Here is a 23,857-nt window from a genome sequence, read left to right as displayed (position 1 = left end):
CCGCAGCCTCCATCTGCTGGGCTCCGGTGATGCTTCCACCTCAGCCTTCCAAGTAGCTAGAACTACAGGCGCACGCTACCACGCCCTGCTAATTTTTTATTTATTATAGAGACAGGTCTCACCAAGTTGCCCAGGTGGGTCTTGAACCCTCCGGCTCAGGCAATCCTCTCGCCTCGGCCTCCCAAAGTGCTGGGATTACAGGGTGAACCACCGAGTGCGGTCTCCTAGAACATTTTTTAAAAGTAAAAAATAAAAAAAAGTAAAATGAATCATGCAGTTAATTTTAATTAATATATTTAACCCAGTTAATCTAAAATATTTAATATGTTTAGTATAAAACTAGTAAAATGTTTTACGGTTTTTCTGTTGTTAGTGCTAACTTTTTGGAATCCAAGTATATTTACTGCAAGCACATCTCAATCCAAACTGACCACATTTTGAATTTAGTAGCCACATGTGGCTAGTGGTTCCCTTGTTACTTCAGATCTGTGGCATAAGGAACTTTAGAAGTTTTCCACTGGCATTCTGGACCCTCTGCAGCTTCCTGCCCTCGTTTTTCAAAGTCTCCCTGCTCACCAAGCCCCAGCCACACCTAGCAGACTGCCATTCTTTTCCACTTGTTACCCTTCCCTGCCTGTGGAAATCTGACAGACCCTCTGGGGCCTATCTGAATGCCACTTCTCAGAGAAGGCTGACTCCATTCTTATGGTGGCCCACAAGCACTAACCACTCACTCTTGACTCTCCTGTGGCAGCATTTATGGGAGCCAATTGTCTGGGTCCTGTGTGAGAAGTCTAGCTCCCTAATAGCAGGGGAACGTCTCAGAGGTAGGCCATGTTCCCTCATTCCTCCTCCCTCCTTGCACTGTGTACACATGGGGTGGTAGCTGTGTGACCTCCCTTTACTCTTACGGATGCTTTGGTCACATCCCTTGCTGTTTGATAGGTGCACTGCTGACATCTTTGGGCTCTTAAGCAGTCTCTCCTTTGACAGTTATTTTCTTTACCTTTGAAATGTATTCTGAAATAAATTTCCCTTTAAATCTGGATCAGTTCCACTGTTTAAAAAGTGTTTTTGTGGTCTGAAGCTTTTATTTATGCAAGAGAGGACATATTAATTTCTGTGTAGAAATAACTGCCTAATATGAATAAGACTAGGTTTCAGATATACGTGAGGCAGGTTATTTTGGTTTTAGCCTGGTTCTGATCCCAAATACAACTCTTATATAACTTGTTCTTTGTAAGTAAATTACAAATCTTTACTGCACTAAGGCTTTTTTCCCACAGCCTTGTTGAGAAGTGTATATGCCTTTTGAATTTATTTTTCTCCTAAAGAGCTTTGGCCAGTGGAATTTTGCCTGGCACCCTTGCCCATGCAAAAGCAAACAGGTGCCTGAAAGGTTGCGCTCTATTCTGGGAGAAATCTGATTAATGTTGAAGGGCTGCGTCAGGTCAGATTCAACCTGCTGACAGATTATTTAGTGAGTGTCAGGATGAACTCTCAATGTTGTCTCAGATTTTAAGTGTGTGTGTGTGTGTGTGTGTGTGTGTGTGAGAGAGAGAGAGAGAGAGAGAGAAGAGCATTTGCAGATGAAACCATTTTGTATTTAAAATTAATTGTGGCAGCTGGACCAGAAACTAGGGAGAAATTCTTTCCTGGAGCATTTAGAAAAGAATGAGTGATTCATCAGATGGTGTTACAAGGACTGTAATTGTATTCTGTGTTTTAACATAAATTGTTGCATCTTAAATTGTGGGGAAATCTTACCCCTAGTGAAATAAGAATTCCTTAAAAGAAGGTTCTATTAAACTATCTAAAATTTTCTTAATAGTTTCCCAGAGCTCCCCACAATTGCTTGGAACACAGAGTAAACTGTTTTTGGTGTTTTTTTTTTCTTACCTTTTTTTTGAGTTGGAGTCTTACTCTGTCACCCAGGCTGGAGTGTAGTGGCATGCCTCAGCGTACTGGGCTCAGGTAATCCTTCCGCCTCAGCCTTCCAAATAGCTGGAACTACAGACACCTGCCACCATATCCAGCTAATTTTTAAAAAATTTATTGTAAAGATGAGGTCTCCCCAAGTTGTTCAGGTTAGTCTCAAACCCGTGGGCCCAGGCAATCCTCTCACCTCAGCATCCCAAAGTGCTGGGATTACAGGCGTGAGCCACCACGCCTGGCCAGAGTAAACTGTTACGCTTATTCCTGGTACAGTAGATCTCAAGTCATCCCTAGAGTTTCTTCTTCCCTCACCCTCACCCCTAGTCCCCATGTAAGTCCTGTTTCACAGGTCCCAAATGTCTGTGCCCCCTCACCACCCTGCCTGCCAGCATTTCATGAGGGGATACTGAAACAGATCACTTACTCATCCACCTATGGAACTCTCGCTCTCCACATACCACACAGCAGGCAGACGGATTTTTTTCTTTTTAAATTTCATTATTGCCGGGCTCGGTGGCTCAGCCTGTAATCCCGCGCCTTTGGGAGGCTGAGGTGAGTGAATTGCCTGAGCCCGCAGACTCGAGACCCGCCTGGGCAGCAAGACCTCATCTCTACAATAAATCAAAAAATCAGCCGGGCGTGGTAGCGCATGCCTGTAATTCCAGCTACTTGAAAGGCTGAGGCGGAAGGATCGCCAGAGCCCAGCAGGTCAAGGCTGCGGTGGCCGTGAGTGGCCACTGCACTCCAGTCTGGGCGACTGAGTGAGACTCCAACTCAAAAAAAAAAAAAAATTCATTATTATCGTTATTATTATTTAAATTTTGTGTTATGGAAAATTTCAAATCGATATCAAAGTAGAGAGATGTGTGTACCTGTCGTTCATGGCCTGTCTTGTTTCATCTAAGCCTCCACCATTTCCCTTTACCTCAATAATTTTGAAGCAAATCCCAGACTTCATATCATTTAATCAGCTAATTTGGAATTGCCCCATAGGGAAATTTTGCTTATTGATTGGTCACATAAGGTGGGGACAGTTGCTGCCCCTTAGTGCTAAGTTATTTGTCACCCACTTTATTATCTTCCACTTAAGTTTCCTCCTATTTATTTAGGATGTGTTTGCTTTCTGTTTGATAACTATCATGCCCAGAAAAAATTGAGTTTAAATATGTCTGTGTCCTGTTAAGCCAGTTTTTCAGAGATTTTTTAATCAAATACATTCTTGAAAGTTGAATGTACAAAAAACATAAATGTGTATGTATAGGGGAAGATATTTCATGTTCAGTCAATCTTAAAATTATAAAATTCCTATTTTTAAAAATCATAATACATACTCATAAAAAATAAAATTCAAACAGTACAGAATGGTATGAAGTAAAAGGTGAAAATTCCCCTTTTGTTCATTCACCATTTTTAGTTTCTTAATTCAAAGCAACTTATTGTTTATTTTTCTTATAGATTCTTCCAGAAAAGTTGTTTAAAGCCTTAATAACATTTATATTTGATAATTTTCTCTCAATTTCTTTGAACATAATAGAAATTGATCTTAATGTGAGGAGTTTGAATAGGAGATTATATGATATTGGCTTTGATGTTTTATTGACTTTCTTGAGCATTGGCTTCTTCTTGATATAGGAACCTTAAGCAGACTATGAACTCATCAGCAACTCTTCCGGCCTGCAAAAATCTCTATACTAGCGCTATTCAGTAGAAATATAATTTGAGCCATATATGTAAGATAAAATTTCCTAGTAATAGCCAGGCTTGGTGACTCAGCCTGTAATCCCACTCTTTGGGAGGCTGAGGTGTGTGGATTGCCTGAGCCCGCGGGTTCGAGACCTGCCTGGGCAACTTGGCAAGACCTCATCTTTAGAATAAATCAAAAAATCAGCCGGGCATGGTAGCGCGTGCCTGTAATTCCGGCTACTCGGAAGGCTGAGGCGGAAGGATTGCCAGAGCCCAGCAGGTCGAGGCTGCAGTGACTGGGAGTGGCCACTGCACTCCAGTCTGGGCAACAGAGTGAGACTCCAAATCAAAAAAAAAAAAAAAAATTTCCTAGTATTCACATTAAATAATGTTAAAAAGAAAAGTGAAATTAATTGTAATAATGTATTATCTTTAGTGCATTATGCCTAAGGTATTATTTCAATATGTAATCGATATTAAAAATTTTGGAGTGGGGCAACTCCTTCGGATCCCCTCCCACTGTGGGAGCTTTTCTGTCTTCTCAATAAATCCTGTTTAAAAGAAAAAAATTTTTTTTTTTTTTTTGAGTTGAAGTCTCAGTCCGTTGCCCAGGCTGGAGTGCAGTAGTATGCTCACGGCCACCCCAGCATTGACCTGCTGGGCTCCAGGGGTCCTTCCACCTTAGCCTTCCAAGTAGCTGGAACTTTTTTTTATTTATTGTAGAGATGAGGTCTCACCAAGTTGCCCGGGCTGGTCTTGAACCCGCAGGCTCCCAAGGTGCTGGGAACCACAGATCCTGAACCACAGAGCCTGGCCCAATGGAAAAATTAATGAGAAATATTATCCTTTTTCATACTAGGTTTTCAAAATCCAGTGTGTATTTTATATACAGCACATCTCAGCCCCATTTCAAATGCTCAAGTAGCCACCAGTGGTAATTAATGGCTGTTGAGTTGGTCAGCACTGCCCTGTACATGATAGTGATTATCTTGGAGGGAGGAGGGAGAGGGCATGGGAAATGTTCTCAGTTTTGTTCTTTATTTCACAGTTATTGGCCAATGTTTGAAGTTAAAAGGTTGCTGCTTTTGATGTTCTTAGTGATTGCCGGCCCTGACTCAATTGTAGTATCACCAGCATCAGCACTTTTTAAAAAATCAATTTTAATTCTTATACAACTAAGTATTAATAGCTCAAATACTTCTATACAAAGATGATAATCCTGGTGAAATTGAACTCCTGGCTGGTAGGCAATGCCACCCTGTGGTAGCTCAAAGGTTTAATCGTCAATATGTAAAAGACTTGATTCTAAGTGGAAAATGTGGCTTAGGGGTATTAGTGTATAATACATTAAACTCGATCACTTTTTATTCTGAAATCCGGGCTAAATAGCATGTAGTGAAATTGACCATTAAGAGGCGGTGGGATAAGAATTCCTCAGCAGTTGGTAAGAATGTCCTTTAAATGCAATTTTTTTTCTTCAGGAGTTGCAGATGGTGTAGGAGGCTGGAGAGACTATGGTGTTGATCCGTCTCAGTTCTCAGGGACTCTAATGCGGACGTGTGAACGTTTAGTAAAAGAAGGACGGTTTGTACCGAGTAATCCCATTGGAATTCTCACCACAAGCTACTGTGAGTTGCTGCAAAATAAAGTACCTTTGCTTGGTAAGTAGATATCCTGTGTGTTTTCCTCTTTAAAAAAGCTCACTAGACAGTTAAAAACAAAACCAAGAAAATCGTTTATCGGCCCAGCTTTTTTCTGAGGCTCTTCCTACTAGGCAGAGTGATAGAGAAGCTGTGGGCTGACGGGAATGCTTAGTATTGCTTGGAGGAAATGAAAATAGATACACCCACTTTGGACAACACTTTGGTGTTACCAAGTAAAGTTATAGTATGCCCCAGCAATTCCACTCTAGATATTTACCTTAGACTAGAGAAACTCTTCCACATCTGTGAACCAAGCGATATTTACAAGAATGTTCTAGCAATGTTGTCAATAATAGTAGAAAACCGGAACAACCTAAAAGTCTATCAGTAGTAGAAAGAGGCATTGTGAAAGAAATGGCTTAAAGCTGCTTGCAGTACTCAGGAGTATGTTCTAAAAGAAAACAAGGGCCAGACACGCCTGTAATCCCAGCACTTTGGGAGGCCCAGGTGGAAGAATTACTTGAGCCCAGGATTTCAGACCAGCCTTGCAACCAAGTCTCTGCAAAAAATTAAAAATTTAGCCATGTGTGTTGGTGCATGCTTATTACCCCTGCTACTTGGGAGGTTAAGGCAGAAGGATCACCCAAACCCAGGAGTTGAGGGCTGAGGTAAGCCATGATGGCACCATTGCACTCCAACCTGGGCAACAGAGGGAGGCCCTGACTCAAAAAAAAAAAAAAGGAAAAGAGGACATTCCAGAATACCACCTAAGAGTCTGATTCCATAAAGTTGAAATTTAGAAACATGACATAAAAAACTAAAACTGTATTGCTTAAGAATTCTATAATATAGTAAAAGAAGAGCAAGAGGTTGTAAAGGAAGAAAGGGCATAGGGTCTGGCTTGCAAAATTCGGTTGATTACCCGTGATGGGTTCAAGTTTCATGTAGTCACCCCAGATTGCTAAGAACTGATTAGTCCATGAAATAGTTTGACACAAATTAGATCCCTATAGATCTTGCAGTAGAAAATGTAAAACCTTTTTTAGTTCTTTGATAAATCACCACACTGTTTTACATAGAGGCTGGACTGGTTTATATTCCTGCCAACAGGCAGCAGCATGCCCTTTTCTCTGCTGCTGCACCAGCACCTGTTGCTTTTTGACTTGTTAATGATAGCCAGGTATATATACACCATGGAATATTATGCAGCCATAAAGAAGAGCAAAATCATGACCTTCCCAGCAACTTGACTGTAGTTGGAGACCATCATAATACATTAACTCTGAAACAAAGAACTGAACACCGCATGCTCTCACTCATAAGCGGGCCCTGAACACTAGTCATTTTAGCACCAGGGTGGGATCAGCAGTCAGCAGGCTCTGCTGGGGAGAAGAAAGGGGAGGACAGGTGGCAACACAATGGATGCCTAGTCCACTGCTGGAGGGAAGAGGGCCAGCTAGAAGCCCACACTTCACTTGCATGCAGCCTAACCCTACTTGTACTCCACAACTCTAAAATTAAAATAGAAAGAAGAAAGAAAACTTAAAGCCAAATACTTACGATCTATCTGGCATACTAAAGGAGCATCTTTTGGCCAGGATTCTACATTTATATATCAAATGGTTTCCTGGGAACTTACCCGGCCTTCTAAGCAGGCTCTCAGAAAGAAAGAGTATTATTAAGTTTCTGCTAATTGCCAGCATCTTTCTGGCTACTAGAAGGCCTCCCTCCCAAGTCACCATCCACATTTAAAATGAGCATCTATCTGTTCAGCATTAATGGAGATCGCCACAGTTGTAGAATTTGCTTCAGTTTAAATTCTCTATAAGAAGGAGCTCTCTTTGTCACTCTGCTGTCTTCTTTGTGCTATGGTTAACCAGCTTGTTTTCCTTCTAACTAAAAAGAAACCTTGTCTTGCAGTTTCAGTATATTTTGCCTTGTCTTAAATCCCCTATTTTGGACATGTAATCTGCAGCTAGCCTGCCACAGTGAAACATTCTAGATTCTATTTCTAGCATCTCTCTGTCAACTTGCCATATGACATTGGGCAAACCACTTAACCTGTGACCTCCTTGCTTTATATGTTAAATGATGAGAAAGCCCGTAGACACAGATTCCAGGGGGCTACCTCCTGCACAGTCCCATGAGTGCCTCTGCTGACCTCATCTCCAACCCACTGCCCTCTCATCATTTACTGGGACTTGGGATAACGAGTTACAAAACACATAGCTATCTCAATTTTACACTTTAAAAGCTTCAGTGTTTTGCTGTAGTCTTTCTCTATCCCTGCTTCCCTTCCTGTTCTCACCCTTGTGTCAATGAAAGATATTAATAAAATAACGGACATACTAGAGGCTTTCTTACTTTGAATAGTATTGAAATATACTTACATTGAATATACTGAAATAATCCTTTGTTACCATGTTTGATACACCCCCCCCCACAAAATGTATAGGTCTCTAGGCTGTTTATAACTAACCAAGCATATTTTGCCAGACAGGGTTTACTGAACTTCAGTTAGATATAATTGTAAATAATGGTAACTTTACAAGATTGGATAATCTTTTAAATCCAGCAATTGCTAGAAAGCCTACAAAGCAATTCCGATATAAAGGGCAAGCTGGTAGCTGCAACCACTTATTTCTTTGACTTTCTAGCTGCTTTTGGGTCTGCCGTGAAATTACAGGCTAATTGTTGACATATATTTCCTTAGAAACTCTTAAGTGGATTCATAAGGTCTTAGGAAGCCAACATATCTTGAGAATTTGAAGGGTCAGTCCTAATAAGGTTATCTCTTTCTCTGGTGCACAAAAAGCTTAGTAGTAGTTTATAAAATAAGGGGCTGAGTGATCAGAATATTTCCATTTTAGTGTGAGGGATTTGCCTGGGTGCCTGTCTGTACAGGTCAGTCATTTGAACATCCAGCGTTGTCATTCTCAGCACCTCTTTTCTCCAAACACATGCGAATGAGGAGCTCTTCTCCCAGTACTAGGCTGTCAGGGCCTGAGCCACACACGTGCATCAGTGATTTGAGGAGGCAGAGGAGGACCATGTATTCCAAGCTCAGGTGATTCCGTGAGGCTGGATTTGCATTTGCTGCTGCTGCTTTGGATGTTAAAGCTCAGTCACTCACCAGGACCATTTTGATTTTAATTCAGCAAGTTACTGCCACAGGGAAAGCAAAATGATAGCCTGGGCTTGTCAGTGAGTAATAATGAGTCAATGTGAGTCCTTGCAGCAACATTTTCAAGACTGTGGAACTTATCTGTAGTTTTTCATTCTCAGAATCGAATCCCATCAGCTTTCAGAAGAACTTTTGGGGAATAATCCATTCATGACAAATTATTAGAGTTTCTGTGCATTTAGCTAGGAGGGAGGGTTGCTGGTGAGTGTTGCTCTACTATAAGCTGTGTATCAGGCTATCTGACAGCACTACCAGTAAGTTACAGTACTTGTGTTTTTCTTTTCTTTGACATTTAATGGATAGGGACTTTTGATGACTTAGTATCAGCATCAGGGTAGTGCCATTGCATGTACTGTAGATGACAAGGAAATGGATTTTCTGAGCATTAGGATGAGAAAGATGTGTGTATTTAAGTGTCTTTAAATTATTTAATTGTATATTTGCTAAGACAAAATGAATAACAAAAACTAAATTTCCCCATGATCCCCCTAAGAAAACTGTTCATATTTTAGTGATTATGCCCCCAGTTTTTTTTCTATATATGTTTGTGCACCGAGTAATGGTAACTTGAATTGAATCTACTATGTGCTCACAACAGCCCCAGGAGGTTGGTAGGAAGACACAGGCCTAGAGAGAATAACTAACAGACTTGCCTTTGGTCACACAGCTAGAAAATGATAGCACACTGGGATTCGACACTGCTGGCTCCACAGCCTGTTTGTTTTGTTTTGCTTCTGTCATCTTGACAGTTTAGACTTTACCTATTATTGCCTTTTTTTTTTTTTGAGTCAGAGTCTCTGTTGCCCAGGCCTGAATGCATGGCACGTTCACAGCCACCACAGACTTGACCTGCTGGGCTCAGGCAATCCTTCCACCTCAGCCTTCCAAGTAGCTGGAACTATAGGCACGCGCCACCATGCCTGGCTAATATTTTTATTTATTGTAGAGATGAGGTCTTGCCAAGTTGCCCAGGCTGGTCTTGAACCCCTGGACTCAGGCAGTCCTCTTGCCTCAGCCTTCCAATGTGGTATGATTACAGGCTTTAGCCACCATGCCCAGATTTATGTTTTTTTTTTAAAAAAAGATTTACTTATAGTAAACCTTGCACTTTTTGATGTACAGTTCTTCAAGTTTTGACATCATTCCTTTTTTAAGAAAACTTTGAGTAATACTAGTTTGTAATCTATTTCACTTAAATTATCATCTTTTCTTTTCAAATTATTTCTTTATCATAATTGTAATGACTGTCAAATAGCTAACACTGTCTGTTATAAGTGTTTGAAATGACTTAACTAATTTTGATCCTTAGAAAGCACTCTGTGAAATAGTTACTGTAACCCCTACTTTTATGGATGAGGAAACCGAGGCAAAGAGAGGTTAAGAAATTCACCCCAAGTCACACAGCTGGTAAGTGGCTGAACTAGGATTCAGGTGCAGGCAGGGTGACTCCAGAGCCTGCACTCCTAAGTATTACATGCTAGTAGATAGCCTTGTACAGTATGGATGTACTGTAATCTATTTAACTATTTCTTTAATTTAGGTGTTTAGATTGTTTCCAGTTTTTCCTCATCTTAAGCAATGTTTTTGTACTTGCAACTTGGCTGCCTCTCTAATTATCTCCTTAGAATAAATTCTCACAGATAGAATTGCTAGCTCAAAGGAGACCATGCACATTTTTCAGGGCTATTTTGCCCTTCAGAAAGTGTGTTTAGGTGCCGTCACCACCACAGAATGAGACTGAGTATGCTCCCTACACTTTTACCAACCAGGCGTTTTACCAGGCATTATCTTCTTTCAATTCTTTTTAAGCTAATAGGCAAAAAGGGTTACTAGTGAGTTGATCATTTTTTCATAATATTTACAGACCATTTCTTGGTGAGCTGCGTATTTTTCTGGTCAAGGTGGGTGTAGGTTTAAATTTTATTGCTTGAAAGTGATCTCTACTAGTTAGTGGTACGGTTAGCTTTTCAGCCTCGGGGAGATTGTGCAGGCTGTGTGCAGCAAAGGTGCACAGAGCTTCTTGCTTGCTGGCTGGTACGTGGTCTCTTCACTTGGAACATTGGTCTCTTTAAAGTGAACAGGTTGATTCCACAAGGTACTCGCAAAAATTGATCTTGTTACTATTTAGTGAGGCATTAGTCTGCAGTAAAGGAAGGTTATTGATGACCTCAACAGATGGAAATCTGGTTTAAAATTATAGTTATTTGCCCTGTCTTTGTGAATTTCATGGAGAAGGCTTCCTGCCAGTGACTAATGAGAAATGTCAGGAAAACATAACATTTTTATTCTGGCAATTAAGTATTAAAACTTAATATCTCCACAACATGCTTTTGAGCATTTGGCATAGATTATATATTGAAATGAAACAATATGACTAAATACCAGTCATTTTTATTGTTTTTTGTCTCAGCACATGGAAGAATTCAGATCATCGGTGGCCCATTTAATTTGTATAATATACATTTCTTGTGTGTGTGTGTGTGTGTGTGTGTGTGTGTGTGTGTGTGTGTGTGTTGGAGTCTCACATCTCACTCTTGTTGCCCAGGCTGGAGTGCAGTGGCACGCTCACGGCCACCCCAGCCTCAACCTGCTGGGCTCAGGCAATCCTTCTGCCTCAACCTTCCAAGTAGCTGGAACTACAGGCGCCAGTCACCATGCCCGGCTAATTTTTTGATTTATTGTAGAGACAAGGTCTCGCCAAGTTGCCCAGGCTGGTCTTGAACCCCTGGTTTCAGGCAATCCTCTCGCCTCAGCCTCCCACAGTAATGGGATTACAAGTTTGAGCCACCACCCTTGGCCTATAAATTCCTTTTTCTTTCCCCACCATGCTAACCCTGATCAGGCTGTTAACGTTCATAGAGTATGTGGAGTGTAACCAAGAAGGGTCCTGTTTGGGTAAAGGAGATTCAAATGATGGCATGTTGCTCTTTGGGGTCACATGATTAACATGTGTGTGCCAGGGCAGCCCAGGAAGAGAAAATCAATGGAGATCATTTTTGCTTCTAGGTAGCAGCACTGCCTGCATCGTGGTGCTGGACAGAACTAGCCACCGCTTACACACGGCAAACCTGGGCGATTCGGGCTTTCTGGTTGTCAGGGGCGGCGAAGTTGTACACCGATCAGATGAGCAGCAGCATTACTTCAACACTCCCTTCCAGCTCTCAATCGCCCCCCCTGAGGCCGAGGGAGTCGTCTTGAGTGACAGGTAACCCCCTCCCAGCCATTAAGTGTGAGCAGGTCTCCCCCCTTCCTCCCCAGGTCCCCACCTGTCCCCCTCGAGCGCAGTGGGATAGGCATTTTCCATTTTTGTGGGAGAATGTTCTCATCACAAGGACCTTTGAGTTTGCCTTTTAAAGAGATTTTATTTGAACTAGGTAATACAGCCAAACTGAATTCTGATTAAACACTCAATAATTTGACAGTACTGTGAAAATGCTATTTCAGCTTACCAAATACTAATTTTTCATGCCAGTACCACATGATGTATACAGTGCATTTGTTAAACTGTGCTGGAGAAGTGAGTTATTGTTCATGCATGCCATTGCCAGTACAAGGTTTTGCATACATTGTTAGAAAAGCATGCAGAGACATCTGCTTTATCAGAATAACTTCCTGATTCTCAGACCCTCTTATTACATGTATCAAATAGAACCTGCAGGAAACAGAATCAAAAGTGGTGTAGAGCCAGGCATGGTGGCACACGCCCACAGTCCCAGCAACTCAGGAGGCTAAGGCAGAAGAACCACTTGAGCTTGATGTCACATAGCAAAACCTGGGAACATAGCGAAACCCATGTCTTTAAAAAAAAAAAGTAGCCTTGGATAGGTTCTGTGATGGTGTTACTGAGGTGTTCTCTTTTTCTTTCTGACATCTTCTCTTGGTTCATTTTTAAATTGTCAAGAACCTTCCAAGACAACTTATACTTTGAGTTAACCTTCACAGTTTGTCTTTCCTTAGATAAGTATAGAGAGTAAGGCTAAGAGGGTGTCAGATGTCACTGCCTGTAACACACTTACTTATAGGACTTGGCACAGACGTCACTGGCAGTTCATAAATGTTGTTAAATGGGCAGTGAACCTTTTGTTACAATGTAAGCATTCTAGCAAATGCTTGTTGTCTCTACTTAATAGCTCTCATTAAACCAGCTCTTAAGTCCAATCTAAGATAAAATGATTATTACTGCCATCTTTTTTTTTGAGTTGGAGTCTCCTCTGTTGCCCAGACTGGAGTGCAGTGGCCGCTTCTGGCCACCGCAGCCTCGACCTGCTGGACTCCGGCGATCCTTCTGCCTCAGCCTTCCAAGTAGCTGGAACTACAGGAGCGCACTACCACGCCCAGCTAATTTTTTGATTTATTGTAGAAATGAGGTCTTGCCAAGCTGCCCAGGCGGGTCTCGAACCCGTGGGCTCAGGCAATCCACTCACCTCAGCCTCCCAAAGCGCGGGAATACATACAGGCTGAGCCACCGAGCCCGGCATTACTGCCATCTTTTAACTGGAATGAGCATACTATATAATTAGTCATTCAGTACTGCCCATCTAGAAAGTCTGCCACTGACTCTTAGAGACAGGGAAACACTTTACTTTCAGGCGCAGGCAGGTTGCCCTGAGTGGAAGGATGTTTGATTTGCAGGTTCTTCTTCGGTTGGCTGTAATACTATTAGTCATATTGGAGTGGGGAGAACCCCAGAGCCTTAGTGGTCACTGAGCTTAGACAACAGTTTGGGGAGAGTGCTGCTTTACTTTTCTTTCATTGGACTCTTGTGGACTCCTGGGTGCTAGTGGCCCTGTGTATCTTACACATAGTCTTTGGGACTGTCTGACCAGGAGGCCTGCCAGTAAGATGGAGGTGGCTTCCCCTGGAGCCCAGAGACAGTGCGCTAGCGTGAGATTTCAGCTCGTATTTTAGTGCAGTCAAAAGTTTCCAGCAGCACAGTATGTTCAGTCAAAATGGGCAAAACTGCAGCTGGCGGAACACCAAGCTCATGGGTGGGAGCATTAGGAGAGAACGAACCGTCCAGCGGGAGGGAGCAAGACTCTCACAGGCAGAGCAGCAGAGGACACTCCTGGGGAAAGCAAACCTCCGCATAAAACAGCGCCAGTGCCAACCTGGTCATTAATCCACACTTCCAGAATCTGATTAGTTTTCAAAGACTGAGCAGATGAGAGTGTCTTGCATTGTTTCTTATTCCATAGAAAAAATCGACCTGATTTCCACCAATTTTAGTCTTTTTCCTGCTGCATGTCTCTCCTTAGTTATTGTTCACTCTTGCCTATAGACTATTGTTGTAACCTTAACTTACAGGTTTTCCTTCAGTAGCTGTTTTTACAAAATACTATGTAAATGTCTAAGTGAAAGTTTGTTCCCAGCAACAGCACTTTGCAGAACTTTTAGCTGTGCCACTTTTTTCCTCGTCGAGCCAAGATGAACCAGAAGTTTTCTCAGTGTACTTAGTGTCATCTCCAGCAGGCATGCATGGTGTTGTTTGTTTTTATGCCTTTTCTTTGCACATTTTTCCCATGTTACTTACACAAGTGTTGAGTTTTTTTCTGTCAAGCTTAGGTTTAGGTCTGGCCCCTCCCTTCTGGGTCAGTGTCTGAATTTTTTTCCTGGCTCTTCCCTAATTACAGGTTATGGCCAATTTTTGGATCTCACCCTTCCCTCCCCTGAGAGGCCTGGAAGCAAAGCAACTGGCCTTCGGAGGTGGCCAAGAACCAGCTTCAGAGGGGGCCATAAGCTCTTTGAATGAATATATTTCCCCCCCAGCTGGAATCTTCCCCCATTCTTATGTCTGTTTTCATCAGGAATTGTCAGAGAAAAGGATCTCGCATCTTTTTTTTTGGAGTTGGAGTCTCACTCTTGCCCAGGCTGGAGCACAGTGGCATGCTCACGACCACCCCAGCGTAAACCTGCTGGACTCAGGTGATCCCTCCACCTCTCGGGAACTACAGGCACATGCTACCACACCCAGCTAATTTTTTGATTTATTGTAGAGATGAAGTCTCACCAAGTTGCCCAGGCTAGTCTCGAACCCATGGGCTCAGGCAATCCCCTCACCTCTCGCATCTTTTTTTTTAAAGTTATATACCAAAAAATGTCATGAGAAACCTATCTCCCCTCCCTGCCCCCAGCCACACATTCTCTCCTGAGAGGCGGCCACTGTGAGCAGTTTCTTTGAGTCTCTCCAGGTTTATTCTTTGTATATAGAAGCATCCACATCTGTGTGTCTCCTTCTTTTTACTGAAATGGTTGCTTTCTTCCCTCAAAAATATATTGAAGTTTTTTTCCTCCAATTTGTAGGGTTAAATACTTTGTTTCTTCATTCATTTAGTTATTCAGCAGATATTTCTGGAAGACCTACCATGTGCCAGGCACACTAATAAGTGCCCGTGCATGACAATTACTTTGTGATCCCTGGGAGACACAGAGACCTCCCTGTACAGAAGCTTTGTAGAGATCTCCTGTGAGTTGATTCTTTTATTAATTTATTGATTTTTTTTTTTGAGTTGGAGTCTCACTCCATCGCCTAGACTGAAGTGCAGTGACACACTCATGGCCACCCCAGCGTCCACCTGCTGGTCTCTAGTGAACCTTCCAAGTAGCCGGAACTACAGACACGTGCTACCACGCCCAGCTCATTTTTGATTTATTGTAGAGACGAAGTCTCACCAAGTTGGCTGGACTGGTCTTGAACCCATGGGCTCAGGCAATCCACTCGTCTCAGCCTCCCAAAGTGCTGGGATTACAGGCTGAGCCACCGAGCCCAGCCTGCGAGTTCATTCTTAAGGCTTGACGAGCTCTCGTCCAGGGGCGCTCATCATGCCCTGACGGGAGCACACGTCTAACAGCCAGACCCAGGCGTGCAGGGAAACCGATGAGTGGAAAGTGAGTAAGAGAGGATGGAATTTGGCTCTGAAGAATCAGGAAACACAGACTCATTTCCACTAGGGTTTTTAGAGGCATGTTGGATCTGACTCACATAAGAACTCGTCTTCCTTGCAAGCCGTGTGACTGCCCATCACTCAGTTTTGCTTGGTAGTTCCAGTTACAAGCTTTTGAAACATTTTCGAATTTTCAATTAATGTTTTTCAAGGTTAAGAATTTCAGAATAACTTTATTTTAATTGACTTCAATGATTATAGATTCGTTTTTCTTAAAGAAGAACTATTGGACAATACTGCCTGTAGGAAACTGAACCATTCTCTAAGGGCTTTCTTAACTTTGCCCCTCCCTTGTCCTTGCAACAGCCCGGATGCTGCTGATAGCACATCTTTTGATGTCCAGTTAGGAGACATCATCTTGACGGCGACAGATGGACTCTTTGACAACATGCCTGATTATATGATCCTTCAGGAGCTAAAAAAGTTAAAGGTAATTAACTCAAGGTTAGCTCTTGGAAACAGTGACCCTGTCTGGACAGCTGTGTTTTATTGATTCAGTTGCATTATCTCTTTGTAGTTTTGGAAATGGCTATTTTGTGAACATTAGGAAAATAATGCTAGTTCTAATATTTCAAACAACTGTAAATGGAAATATTCACTGTTAGATCACTTGGGAAAAGAGGCTTCCTACCCAAGCCTTTGTGGGGTGGCAAGAGTGGGAAAAGTCCAGATGAAGACATTTCTTGTTTGTATTTATAGTGTTGGGTCCTGCTTGTCTTTTTCTGCGTTGATTCTTCTAACACAGCCAGTAGGTGTTGAGGCTAGGAAGGACAGGAAGTAGTCATACCAGAGCCAGTCAAGGCAGCAGCCAAGAGTGGCAGGCAGCCGGGAGCCTTCCTGTGACCTGACCTGTCACCTGTAACTAAGCAGGCTTCTCCCACACACAGTGGAAGGAGGTGAAAAACGGCCTTTTCCTAATTTCCTGGCTTTGTAAAGGTGTTAACTCTGAGAAAAAGTAGTCTTTTCTCATAAGTACTTTCCCTCTAACCAGTAGGACTTTGGGTGCTTTTCTTAGAACTGTGTAAGCACTATTTTCCTCACCTGTAAAATGAGGAGTAATAAGGATCTATTTTTTAGGCTTCAGTGAGGATAAGACCAGTTATGGAAGTCCTTAGCACCAAGCCTTGCCTGTGGCATTCAGTCAATGTTAGGCGCTTACTTGCAGCAGGCAGTGGACTCTCTGGTGACAGAATAGTTGCCCACATGGAGCTTACAGTACAGGGTAGTGGGGAAAAATAGGTAGCACAGAGCACGCCAGAAGGCTAGTGATAAATAGGAAGAATGCGGCATGGGGGAGGGAGCAGGAGCAGAGGGGCCGCTGCTATAGACACGTGGGTTGGGGAAGGCCTCTGTGAGGTGGCGTCCGAAGACCTGTGAGTGCTCACAGAGGCCGGTGCAAACCTGGTGCAAACCTGCGCTCAGAGGGGCCTGTGCTCCCATCCCCATCTGCCTGCAGCACCGGTGAGGGTGTGGCTCTGGATTACACCGCTGGGAGGAGTCTTTCATCATGATCAAAGCAACCCGGAAGGTCTTTTCAGTGGGACAACTGGCAACCCTTACTCGGAGAGCAGAATTGTGATTGGCCAGGGGTGCATTCCTAAGCAGGGAAACTTTTGAGGTCATCCTGAAAATGCTCTCAGAATCCACCTTTTCCCATTATAGCAAGAACACCTTAAGAATGTCAAATGGGAAAAGGGCAAAAATGAAAACCCAAACTTCAGGGCCCATGGCCCCCTCAGCAAAGGAGTTTCTGATGGATACCTTATGCAAACCGACTGATGGTCTCATTCATATTAGGGCATCTTGCTTTAATGTCTTCCCTAATGCAAATAAGACTTGAATGGTGGAAAATGTGGCTGGATCAATGTACTGTCTTAAAAGGAAATATACTTGCCTGCAGAAGCCATGTGAGGTATTACGGTAAAAATAACTCCTCTCCTTTCATCTTAGAATTCCAATTACGAGAGTATACAACAAACTGCAAGAAGCATTGCTGAGCAAGCTCACGAGCTGGCCTATGACCCAAATTATATGTCACCTTTTGCACAGTTTGCATGTGACAACGGATTGAATGTGAGAGGTGAGCATTCTTTGGAAAGGTCATGGAAACTGACTGGGGACGTTGTGTTGGTAGGGTGGGAGCGTTCTGGGCTCCGGGTGAACCTATGGGTGTCCTCTCCTGGCCATGCACCGGGTCAGCAGGGCACAAGCAAGCGCCTGTCGTTGTGTCCCCCATGGAGCATGCCCTTCAGGGCTGACCCTTGCTGGCCGCGGCTCTGCTGGGACCTGAGCCCAGAGGCCTCCGAGCTGGGCCTGGAGGGCCTGGACGTGCCTAACAGGTGAACATTCTGCCCTTCACGTGTCTGACATTCTGCTTCCCCCTTGGCTTTGTGGAGCTCGCTGACAGTTTTTGCCTGCCAGATTGCCCCAGCAGGTTTGGAAAAGGCAAACAATGTGAGACTGTCCTTGACTGAAGAGTCCTTCTGTCTGCTGCGACTTTGGGAGCCCTGACTCTGTCTCAGACTGGGAGTACATGTTGGTGCTAGCATAGCAGGACGAGTAGACTAGGTCAGTTCCGTGCCAGTGTAATGTTACGACATGTGAAGCATTTCTTAGCCCTCCAGGAAATGTTAAAATAGACAAAAAGCACACACTGTAGCTGTGTGGCAGATTAGGATAGACAGGTATTCCTAGTTTCAAAACACTGGGGTATGTCTGTCCACATTAGGATTGTGGCAGACACATGTCAGACGGACTGTGATTGATGTAAACAGAGAATGTGGTGGCCATTTTCACAGCACTCGTTGTAAAGGAGCGGAGAAAATTTTTTTTAGCTTTGGTTAAATTACATGTAATTTCCTATTTAGCTGTTTTTCTTTATTAGATATTTCTTTTCCTACGAGGGTATACTGACAAACCAAACTGCCTGAAATGCAAGCACTTGTCTTCTAGTACTTCCAGGGTCAGGCGAGATCAGGCACATGCTGGGTGGTGTGGCTGTAAACTTCCAGTACTTATTTAGGCCCTTTTCTTTTTTTTTTGAGTTGGAGTCTCACTCTGTCACCCAGACTGGAGTGCAGTGGCTGCTCCCAGCCACGGCAGCCTTGACCTCCTGGGCTCCGGCGATCTTCCGCCTCAGCCTTCCAAGTAGCTGGAACTACAGGTGTGCGCTGCCACGCCCGGCTAATTTTTTGATTTATTGTGGAGAAGAGGTCTCGCCAAGTTGCCCAGGCGGGTCTCGAACCCGTGGACTCAGGCATCCACTCACCTCAGCCTCCCAAGGCGCAGGATTACAGGCTGAGCCACCGAGCCTGGCTTTTTTTGTTGTTGTGTTTTTTTTTTTTTTTGAGTTGGAGTCTCACTCTGTCACCCAGACTGGAGTGCAGTGGCCACTCCCGGCCACCGCAGCCTCGACCTGCTGGGCTCCGGTGATCCTTCCGCCTCAGCCTTCCAAGTAGCTGGAACTACAGGTGTGCGCTGCCACGCCCGGCTAATTTTTTGATTTATTGTGGAGAAGAGGTCTCGCCAAGTTGCCCAGGCGGGTCTCGAACCCGTGGACTCAGGCATCCACTCACCTCAGCCTCCCAAGGCGCAGGATTACAGGCTGAGCCACCGAGCCTGGCTTTTTTTGTTGTTGTGTTTTTTTTTTTTTTTTTGAGTTGGAGTCTCACTCTGTCACCCAGACTGGAGTGCAGTGGCCACTCCCGGCCACTGCAGCCTCGACCTGTTGGCTCCGGCGATCCTTCCGCCTCAGCCTTCCGAGTAGCTGGAATTACAGGCATGCGCTACCACGCCCAGCTGATTTTTTGATTTAATGTAGAGATGAGGTCTCGCTGCCCAGGCGGGTCTCGAACCCGCGGGCTCAGGCAATCCACTCACCTCAGCCTCCCAAAGGCGCGGGATTACAGGCTGAGCCACCGAGCCCAGCTAGGCCCATATTTTTTAAGACTTATTTTTTTATTTTATTTACTTTTTTAGAGAGAGAGTCTCTCCCCATCACCCAGGCTAGTACAGTCATAGCCCACTGTAACCTCGAACTCCTGGGTGCAAGTAACTAACCCACCTTGGTCTCTCAAGTAGTTGGGACTACAAGCACGTACCATCATACCAGCTAATTTTTTATTTTATTTTATTTTTTGAAGAGATGAGACTCACTATGTTGTCTAGTCTAGTCTTGAACTCCCGGCCTTAAATGATTCTCCTGCCTTGGCCTCCCATAACACTGGGGATTACAACCCCTATGCCCATTTAGGTCCACTTTTTTTTACTTACTTGTCCTTTTATTTTTATTTTTTGAGTTGGAGTCACTCTTGTCACCCAGGCTGGAGTGCAATGGCTTGCTCACGGCCACCGCAGCCTCAACCTGCTGGGCTTAGGCGATCCTTCCGCCTCAACCTTTCAAGTACCTGGAACTACAGACGTACAACACCATATCCAGCTAGTTTTGTGCGTGTGTGTGTGTGTGTACACAATTTATTGTGGAAACGCGGTTTCAGCAAGTTGCCCAAGCTGGTCTCGAACCTCTGGGCTCAGGCAGTCCTCTTGCCTCAGCTTCCCAAAGTGCTGGGATTACAGGCTGAGCCACTGCACCCGGCCTACTTGTCCCTTTAAAGTATATTAATAGATTTTCGTCTTCATTATAGGTGGAAAGCCAGATGACATAACCGTCCTTCTCTCCATAGTGGCCGAGTATACAGACTGACTGTCAGCTCCTGCCTTCCCTTTCATCGCCCCAAATCTCCCTGCCGCGTGTGCTGATCCTGCTGGCAGGACCACGTTTGTTTGCCGCTGATCTCAATGGCCAGTGATAGAAGTCTTTCGCCTGTCTTTTGAGACCCACTGAGATCTTTGTTGAGAACCACTGTCATTCACTAGCTCATACCTGCCGGCAGTTGAGGCGAGTCAGAATTTGAAGATTGGCCTTCGTGTCTCATCGTCCCTTCCGTGATGGGATTGTGGAGGTGTTCAGTGCCACTATGGCTGTTACTTTTCAAAAGTAGTCGAAGTATTGAAAATGAGTAATGTGGGTAAAGTGAATTCAGAATCACAGTGTGCTAAAGGGATTTTAAAAGTCTAACACAAATTGTAATGACACATCTACTAGAAACATACATTCTTCATCAAAAGAAATGTTTCGTGTGTACTCCACAAGCATAGTCTATGTTACGATAATGGGATGTGGCTTTATGTTTTTGTTATAAACTCCTATTTTTCAGGGGCTTACAATTCTGCTCTAAAATATTGCTTTGGGTTGTAACATTTTGATCCCAGGAGCTTTTTTGTTACAAATTGGAAGAAAAGTACATTTTAGTTCTATGGATGCAAACATTTCATGCTTTTAAAAAGATGTGTAATTGTGTTCCTGTGATGGAATGTTTGGCAGTTCATTGGTTAGTCCAAATCCACAGGCTGTGGCCTAATCTCCAGGAGGGGTGGGGAGACTCCTTGCCCATATTTTTTTAATGGAAACATTACTTAAAGTTGCAGCATCCCTCAAAGCCTCGAAACTTCATGTTATGGCTGAAGTGACTTTCCCGCCTCCCGTCCTGTCAAGAGGATGCCCCTGCACGGGAGCTCTTGGCCCACAGGCCCACTGGGCTGAGAACGGGCAGCTGTAACTTTGAATTCTTCTGGCTTTTAATGGTCATGCTACCTATCCATAGTCTTACTCGCAGACCTTTTATGAGTAGCCTTGCTTTCTCTAGAGCATGCACCAAATTCTGTGAGTCCTCGTGGAAAGAGCACTGTGTGCAGTGGCAGCAGCACCGCCGTCCACGAGGAAAACTCCTGGTGATGATCTGACATTTGCGATGACCCCAGGCAGCGGCTAGGGGTTTCTGAATCAAGCTTAATGTTTACAGTTTCCGAATAGCCATTTTGCAGTGTGTAGTTTCCTTATGAAGTTACCCCGCATTTGGTTTTCCCATTATCTGCAAGCTCAAGCGTATTTTTAAGGTTTGTGTACAAGTTGACTGCTGTAAAGATATATATTTTTGGGTCAGTTTTTTTCCTTCATTAACTTGGTGGTAGAAAAAAATATATACTTAGAAATCTTTAAATTAAAGCCATGTTTTATATATAAGTCAGGTAACATTGGTGTATAGATGAGAATGCAATTAAACCTGATGAGAATCTACTTCAGGAGAATACAGAAAGTCTTTTTCTCTAAAGGAGATACTGACTCCCTGGTTTATTGCATTAAAACTTATGTTTGAGGTTACCTCAACTTGTTTTAAAAGATTTTGTTTGTGAATTTGTACTGTATATTTGAGTAACTGTCAAGCTTTTGTTTTATTTAAATTGTTTAACATGTACCATGTACATGTCATTACTATATTTCAATGCATCATGCTTGTAACAGGCATTTCATTTATAATAAGAATGAGTTATTCATTTGTAAGCCGTTCAGTAATTTATCTACTATTCCTAAATTGGCCTAATGTTAGATATCTATTTTGAATCACCTTTAATGACATGTCAGAATGCCTTAACTACCCTAACTTGACAAAACAGGATTCTTTGGTGGGTGGAGGAGCTGGGGGGCAGGGTGGGGGTGTGGAGGGGGACATCGTCCTGCCGGGCGGAAACGGAAGCCTGAGTGGCGGAGTATTTGTTTTGCACAAACGATTGGCAGTCTCTGTGTATTTTTAAAAGTAAAGAAAGTTGCATCCAGAAGGGTTTTGCTAGAAGGAATTCATTTATAGGACTGACTACTTCAGCTCTTTTGTTGGGGTTTTTAACTATTTTTGGTCAGAGGTATGTAGCCTTATGATTGGGATATATTTTTGCATTCATTTTCCAACGTCTACATTTAATTCCTGGCAAGAGCAGTGCTCCTCAAGTTACTGGTTTTTCTCTGCTCTTGTTAAACTCATCAAACACAATCCTTGTAAGGCTAGATTGGGGGTGTTTTACACAACTCATTTCATCAGCTTGCTTTTTTGAGAGATGGTTGTTAGAAATCGACAGTGCATTTTTTCCAGTAACATTGAAAGTAGTGGGACAAGAATTGATATTCACAGTGGAATTGACTGTGGCCTGGCTTGTAGATTAGTGACATAAAATATTTTCTGTTTTCTTCTTCCCCTGTCCTTTTTGTGTTGTGCACTTCATTTGTGACTGCTGGGGACGGCTGGAGTGCTGCTTAACGAGTAACTCTCCTCCTGCTCTCAGTGATCAGAAGCTTGTGTTGGACCCATACTAGAATTTTCCAGGTCACAGACCCAAGCTTCCGTGGGCTGTGACTGAGCTGTACCACTTGGTGGGTCTGGTTCTGAACCTGATGTGTGTGTTAATTGTATTTTAAATCAAGCAGTACACACACACACACACACACACACACACACACACACACACACACTTGCCTCATGTAATGAACTTTTATAACAAAAGAGAAAATTTGGATTTCTAATTTACCAATAGCAAATTATCCCTCTCTGGATGCACCAAAGACCAGTAAAGTTTATAGCTTTTCCATCTATATTTATAAAGCAATACTGTATTATAAAAATCAATATTTTTATCACATGCTTGAAATTTTTATTTTGTTCTGTTTTAAAATGTGCACTCTAAACATATCAGAACCTTATTTCTTCCTATGAACTTAAGCTGCCTGCGCACAAAAATGACGTTACCAAACGGAGATGCAGTGGAGTCCATAGGCTCTTAAAATTGATAGAAGAAATGGAGGCGGAGAACAGGTTATGAGCCCTGAGTTACTGTGCTTGCTTGACATGGTTGACGGGTACTGAATCGCAAGAGAATCCATTCCAGGTGTGCATGTCTGGGGGCTGGGCTATGTCTAGATTAGAAACTCGAGTTCACGCTTGCATGATGGGAGAGCATCCTCTCTTGTCAGTTCTGTCTGTTCTGAGTCGAACAGTAGCCCTGAACCACCTTCAGTACCACTAGCCCACCACACCAAGTACCAAGGCAGGGATCATGGGAGCTTACTGAGTTAGCTTCAAGCGTTTGGGAGATTGTAAACAAGGTTAGCGTTTGTACTTGGGGATAAGTTCATGGTTCCTTGTCACCTTACACCAGCTATCTTTGGTAGAAGCTACAGCATTCAGTTTCTCTGGAAACTATCACATTTTTGCATTTAACAAATTTTACAATATCAAAAAACCAAAATCTACTTGCAAAATGAACTATGAAGCAGAAAACATTTGGATTCTATTTATTTAAAAAAACTACATTCTTTGCAAAATTGAGCCTCTCAACTAAACAGTGTCCATGTCAAAGCTGTAACTGTTAGCAGGTAGTGTGTGGCAAAGATGGCTAAATAATGAGGCAAATTTGAATCTGTGTACTAATGAGCTGCTTTTTTCTGTTGAGACTCTCGTTATTTGTCTTACCCGAGAGGCAATTACCTGAATTGGATGTCTGAAGTATAATTTATGCAGGAATAGTTCTGTAAATACATTTAAATAAACTGTAAAGATATTTAATAAATATAGTATTTATACTAA

General features: G+C 43.1%; 1 protein-coding gene across 1 annotated transcript; it reads left to right on the top strand.

The window, feature by feature from the left end:
• The first annotated feature begins 454 nt into the window (after positions 1–454).
• Positions 455–23,857, top strand: PPTC7 (PTC7 protein phosphatase homolog). The gene is made up of 6 exons (XM_021719108.1): positions 455–827; positions 5,100–5,279; positions 11,452–11,650; positions 15,693–15,816; positions 17,337–17,466; positions 20,030–23,857. Exons 1-6 carry the CDS (start codon positions 455–457, stop codon positions 20,086–20,088), a joined length of 1,065 nt encoding a protein of 354 aa, XP_021574783.1. The 3' UTR covers positions 20,089–23,857.

The sequence above is a fragment of the Carlito syrichta genome, unplaced genomic scaffold (assembly GCF_000164805.1).
Source record: "Carlito syrichta isolate Samal-C Ts95f unplaced genomic scaffold, Tarsius_syrichta-2.0.1 Scaffold314146, whole genome shotgun sequence".
Lineage (NCBI taxonomy): Eukaryota > Metazoa > Chordata > Mammalia > Primates > Tarsiidae > Carlito > Carlito syrichta.
The sequence above is the reverse complement of the archived record's forward strand: the minus strand, read 5'-3'. Positions and strand labels throughout refer to the sequence as shown.